The sequence below is a fragment of the Capsicum annuum genome, chromosome 2 (assembly GCF_002878395.1).
Source record: "Capsicum annuum cultivar UCD-10X-F1 chromosome 2, UCD10Xv1.1, whole genome shotgun sequence".
Taxonomy (NCBI): domain Eukaryota; kingdom Viridiplantae; phylum Streptophyta; class Magnoliopsida; order Solanales; family Solanaceae; genus Capsicum; species Capsicum annuum.
Window position 1 is genome coordinate 140,063,471 of NC_061112.1, and position 6,276 is coordinate 140,069,746.

Below are 6,276 nucleotides of genomic sequence, written 5' to 3' on the forward strand. Positions count from 1 at the left end.
AAACGTACCATCTCCACAACAACATATCAAGTATAATCCCATTTGGGGACCTTATCTATACCTCAGTTATAGAGAAGATGTTTCCATAGACCCTCGGCTCAAGGAAAAGTAGTCCAAAACACCTCCAAGGAAAAAAATAGTATCAGGATTTTCTAATTTCCCTCTTCACTGTACACAATGTGTCTGGGAGAGAGTAGTTCTTGGCCTATGCTATGCAGCAGACTACTAAAATATGTACACTCTGAAATAAGGCCCTTTTCCTCTCCATCCAACATCGCCGAAAGGGCTCATTTGCTGATGAAACCATCATGGTGATACAGATGGAATTCCTTAAACATATTATAGAAAGGCCTCAAAGGATCAGCTTCTTAACATTGCAGTTGCTCTTATCAAACACCTCCTCAGCTCCTTTGTGATAATAGTAGCCTTACAAGTTCTGGACGGAACTATTTCCAACTGCACGCGCCCAATCAACTACTTCCTTCAAAGTATGTCTTTTATTCTATCATATATACTTGGCATTAAGCTTTTACATCTACTCAAACATCATATCAATGAGATTGTGATTGCCATTGCTGAATCACAGAAGGAAACTCAAATGTTCAATTGTCACTCCACTACTTGATTACCTCTTCGAATTCACTTGTCCTCGTCTTATGCCTGTGACCCATATGGTCCTTTAAAGCAAATAGGTCTAGGCCATCTAAGTCTAACCACTAACAGACTACGACACTAAATGTCTGGCTATTCTGTTACTGTGGGAGGTATAGAGATGAGCAGGAAACTCAGGAAAATGAAACGCAATAGAAGTTGTGTGGAAAAGATGAAGCCATCTCTAATTCTTACTGTTAACACTATTAAGGAAGACAACTTCAAAGTAAATAAATTATCCATATGATCATGTCTCCAATATGAGTACGTTGACGGTTTTCAAGCTTAATCTGTTCCAATTAATTCAGTATCATGCTGTAACTATATTGCATTTTCTAATTCTACAGCCTTCTAGCACGATTGGTTTGCAACAAATGATGGAATTTGGTTGTTTGGGCCTCAAGTTAAGGCAATTGGAAAATTGGTCACTTGATTGACATGATTATTTTTTGAAATCTAAATCAAAAGTTCTGTAGGTAAGAACGGTGCCTTAATTCCTTCTCAAGGCCTGCGAAATTCACAAAGAACAAGTTCCCACCTTAATTTGCCCAACAACTTAATGTATGAACCATTTCGTAGTGGTCCTAACAACCCCCGAGCAAATACTTCCATTTATTTTTGAGGAACTGTACATGTGTAATAGCAGATATATGCTTCATGTATTAAAAAGAAAAAGAATACATGATGATATTCACAAGACAGTAAGATCGATCTCCTGCTTCCTTATTTCCCTGTATAATAAGCACACCTTAACCTATTCATTGAGAACTTATAGCTCTGATGCAGAGCCACCTTCAAGACTACGAGATTGATTCAAGGACGATGATTCTTTTCCAGTAGAAAAGTAAGACCATGCTAAGACAGCAGAGCCTAGTGTAATTGTAGCAGCAATCGAACCCCATATCCATTTCTTCTGCCTTCTTTTCCTTATTTGCCTAAGACGCCGTGCTGACTCTACACAATCCAAACAAAAACAGAAACTGTCATTTTTCATGAAACAAACAGTGTCTGCTGGTAGATCTCCTTCTCAATCAATGACAAACAACTTAGCAATATAAAAAAGGATCACTACTTAGCATTTACCCTGATAGACAGCGGGTACCAAGATTAGATAATCAGAGAAGCAACCTGAATTGTTTGTTACTCAGGATAATATAACTACATCGGTAAGGTCTTCGATGACACACTAACCTACGAATTGCCTTATGAACCAAATGTACTCCTGATGTAAGTTATATGTTAGAAAGGAAGTCACTAACCTCAATTTGTTCTTTCATACAATTGTGCGAATCAGATTACCTGCTTGCATAAAATCTAATTTGACAGCTATTAAGGACCTATGCCTTGCATATAAATACCCTCCTTTGACTAACACGATTATAGATATGAGAATTACAATCGAGTCTATGTTTATTTTGTTCTTTTATTTTAAGAAAAAAAAATAGAAAATACTGCATTTATGAGTGAAAAAAGTTCATAATGAAGTTTGGTTGAAGAATAACAGATAGCCAAGACATTGTTCTGGATGCACTAAAAACGAAACATAAACATTTGGAATGAGCGGGGAAGATACTTGCAGTTCAGATTAAACCACTAATGATGACTTTCTGAATCAGTTCAGTTGGAAAAGTAAAACACCATGTCTCGCTTATGCAGGACCTAGATTTCAAATTTTGTAGTGGAAAAGAATTAATTAATTAGATTACTGTGTTGGTCCCTCTTGTTTCTCCGAGTCAATGCTGACAGCTGAATTTGCAAATTAAACAGAAAATTTTTCCTACATAATAGCAGATGCCAACATAAAGTTCTTATTCTTTCACAAATCTCTGATAAGGGACGAGGCGGTTGCATCACGGCTATGAGCAATATACATTTTAAAAAAGTAAAACTAAGTATCTTTAAGGATCTAGTTGCTACCTATCAGTATACACCATCTATTTTGTGGAAGCTATAAGTCAAAGATTGATAGAGACAGAAGTATGAACATATGAAAGATCTCCACAAGCATTTGCCTAAACACTGCTGAGAGAATAGTCATACACCTACTTTAATTGTGCAACAACACATTGGCTTCAAATTATAAGTAGTAACATGGAACATAAACTCACCTATAGCTTCCTGATTCCTCTGTGACATTTCTCGGTTCACAGCTTCATAATAATTCAACTTGTCCCATAGTCGAGCTATCTCAAAGTTCTTTGACTCAATTTGAGCCTCAACTTCTGTCTCCATCTCAGCCTTTGTTATTCCCCTTCCAATGGATTCTGATACAAATCGAATGGTTTGTACTTGTTGACACAAATCTTCCACCTGATCATCTGGCTGTTCATTGTCCAATTCCTCTCCAGCAACAAGATTAGGAGGGATGTTCAACCCCACGAGAGACAATCGTTCACGAATCCTCTGCCATTGGGTCTGCATATTACTTAGAACTTCTTCAACTTGCTTTCGCTTTTCAATTTCCATTAATAAGCTCAATCTTATTTCACGTAGCTCATTTTCAAAATCATTTGCAGGTAGCTGTGGCCCATTCTCTGAAGATAGTTCTGAAGAGAGGAAACACATAAGACAACCAAAAATTATTATGCATGGTCATGACACACAATACTCAAGAACTTGCAATAAGAAAAAGGAAAAGGCACTCGATGGTAACAAGGTACTTAGAATACCAAAACTTGCATGGTTGACTGAAAAATGTAAATCCTAAAACTATGCATCAGGGAGAAAAGACAAGGAAGCTAATCTGACACACACACAGGAAAAAGGAAAGGAAGAAAATAATGAAGAGAACATTCAAACTTTTACTAAAAGAGGAACAAATAAATACCTCAAGTTCAATTCAAATGTAAATAAAAAGACATAACCATGAAAATTATCGACTTATGAAAAGGTAATCACCTTCCCAAGCATCATAAAATTCTCCCATCGGGGTCATGGAACTTAAACTGCGCTGGAGTCCACCATTATTCTCACTCTCACCGAAACTCCTGACACTCAGAGACTCCTGTGGGTCAAAGAAATCATCAGCTTCACCACCTTTCCGCAAATTGAATGCAACAGACTTCATTGTACCATTTTGCCCAGCTGAACCATTAGGCAAATCTTGGTGAAGAAGCCCCCCTTCACGGAGGCCGGCCACTTCACCACCCTTACCCAGGTTATCAGTAGGGAATAACAAATTATCCTCTTTCACATTATTAGCTGTCTCCCTAGAAACGGAAAGATCATCAGCAGATGTACTGGGGAGCTCCTCCTCCGTGTCTCTTAAATTCTCATCTATTTTCTCTCCGTCTAGAGCGTGTTGTTGAGTGCCAAAATCATCTTCGGTGAAACTCTTTGAAAGGCGTGGACCTCGACGCTTGTGATTGATTATGTAGGGCGATGGAGGAAACGAAGAAGGAGAATCTGGATATGACGAAGGGGAATCTGGAAGTGGCGCTGGCTTTGGAATCGTGTATAGTGCAGGAGATATTTGAGTCCAGTGATCTTTCCTATCTCCATTTACGGAGGACTTACCATTGGTATCATCCATCTTTATATTAGACAGGATAGTTTTCCTTTCTAGTTCTGAACCAGAACCGTTCTTGCTTCTATTAAAACTTGAATTAGGAATGTTGTTCCTCCTCTCAAATTTTGATTCGTGAATGCTCTTGGAAGTTGCCATGGATTTCGAGCCCCTCGATTCTATTAATCTATCCACAGCAACTGCTGTATATGTCGGCATGGCTTACTATACCAGCGACACCTATAAGAAATAAGAGAAAGAAATACAGCACAATAACCAATTAATCCATTTTCCATTAAGAATACATAAAAGTACATCCTGCCAAATAATCTGATCCTGAAGATGAATGATAAGCAGCATAAAAGAAAGGAACTAAAGGAAAATGAAGTTGTTCAAAACTTTGATACTGAAGAACCAGGCAGAGAACATTCCATAGAATTGCAAAGGCGAGTCACAAAATCTAGAAATGTTAGTACTTATTAATACAATGTAATATCACCATAGAGTGTAACATAAACTTTGTGACGATCATAGCCTACCTGATTTTCATATTTGTTAATTAGTAGAGGTTCGTTACCTCATTAGGATGAATAAGGTAAGGCGTAGCCTCCCTTGCTTGGACTCTTCTCTTTGAGGTTCTCTTTTTCATTTATTAATTAAAAAAACTAGCCTAGCGGATTTGCTTTAAATAAAATATTCATACTTAATCCCGAATCATGATTACATCTTAATCCACCTAAATTTTACTAATCCACTAAAACCAATATAGGTTCGTTCAACTTTTAAATCCATCCATCAACACCTGGAAGAAGACATGTAATTATAGGTCCATAATAATCAAATAAAAATGTGTCAAAGCTTCAACAAACTCAAATCATAAGATGAGAAGGTAACCTGAAAGAAGCAGAAGAAACCCTAAAGGAAGGGAAAGAGACTCAGAAGACCGTGAAGGTAAGGGGAGAGATTGTGAAATTGAGAATGGCGATTGTGAAAAGTCATGATATTATGATTAAAGGTAGAAGGTGAAGGTGGAGTTTTAGTATGGAACAAGTTACCATTGATGCACGCGACTTGTTCTCTCTCTAGCTCTCACACACCCCTGAGACTCTTGACTCAAGACTCAGAAGACCCTGGCCTTTCGGACAAGGCAAAGAGCCCCTCCCCCCCAAAACAACACCAGTTCCCTATACCCAAGGTTGAATTCTTCTTTCTTCCTTCTTTCTCTGTTTGTTTGTTAATTGACTAGTATTGTGTGTGTCTTTTCCTTTCTTCCTCCCTCTGCTTCTGCGTGTGTTGTATGTGTTTGTTTGCCTTCCCGATTTTTCCTCTCTATCTTTCCGCGGCTGCTTCTACCCCTCACAGATTCAAAGGCCACAATGCAAACAGATCCTCCCACTTTATTCTACACGAGCACTATTATAAGATTCTTTTATTTTGTCCTACCATCCACACCTCACGTCCCTTTCTGTCTTTTTTTTTTGTATACTCACTCTCGTGTTTCAATTTCATTGATTACTGAGTTTTAATAAATAAATAGAATTTTTTATATTTTGTGATTTTAAATTAGAAACATGTATTTGAAAATTAGAAGAGCGTCCGTGTCCAATATTAAGATATTTATTTGTCTTTTCAATCTTGATATATTTTTTAAAAAAAAATTAATAAAAAGATTGCATATGTTTTCTAGGATTCATCCGGAATTTAGCATGAGTTCAACATATGTTATTTTAATATGTATTTAGATAATTTAAGTTGTTAACTATGGTAATTTATAATATTTTTATGTAATTTTTAAATTAATATACGCTACTTTTCTTGTCCAAAATTTTGTGACATTGATTGTCAATTATATTTTAAAAATAATTTAAGTTTTAAATTATGGTGATTTATAATACTTTTCTTCTATTCTAATTCAAGTGACACTAATATAATTTCAAGAGTCGACCAAATATTTTATATCTTTTAAATTTTTTAAGTTGTTAATTATTGTGATTTCTAGTATTTTTCATGTAATTTTTTTGAAATATATAACATATTAAATTGTTTTTAGATATTTTAAGTTGTTAATTATTGTAATTTATAATACTTTTTATGTAGTTTTTTAATAATATATGCTACTC

At 36.1% G+C, this 6,276-nt stretch overlaps 1 protein-coding gene across 2 annotated transcripts; it reads right to left on the minus strand.

The window, feature by feature from the left end:
- Positions 1-1,213: 1,213 nt before the first annotated feature.
- On the minus strand, positions 1,214-5,652 carry LOC107859927. Of its 2 annotated transcripts, none has more exons than XM_016705089.2 (4): positions 5,212-5,652; positions 3,550-4,396; positions 2,760-3,197; positions 1,214-1,605 (listed from the first exon to the last, which is right to left on the minus strand). In XM_016705089.2, the coding sequence occupies exons 2-4, from the start codon at positions 4,373-4,375 to the stop codon at positions 1,421-1,423; spliced, it is 1,449 nt and encodes a 482-aa protein (XP_016560575.1). In that variant the 5' UTR covers positions 4,376-4,396; positions 5,212-5,652; the 3' UTR covers positions 1,214-1,420. The 2 variants fall into 2 exon arrangements, with proteins under 2 accessions (XP_016560575.1, XP_047263167.1); XM_047407211.1 differs by having other exon boundaries at positions 5,051-5,601.
- Between the last annotated feature and the right edge of the window lie 624 nt (positions 5,653-6,276).

Coding starts and splice junctions, on each gene's coding strand:
- LOC107859927 (XM_016705089.2), bottom strand. CDS start 4,375: ATGCCGACATATACAGCAGTTGCTGTGGATAGATTAATAGAATCGAGG. Junction 3,198..3,549: donor ATTTTATGATGCTTGGGAAG/GTGATTACCTTT, acceptor TCCTCTCTTCAG/AACTATCTTCAGAGAATGGG. Junction 1,606..2,759: donor GAGGAATCAGGAAGCTATAG/GTGAGTTTATGT, acceptor TGGATTGTGTAG/AGTCAGCACGGCGTCTTAGG.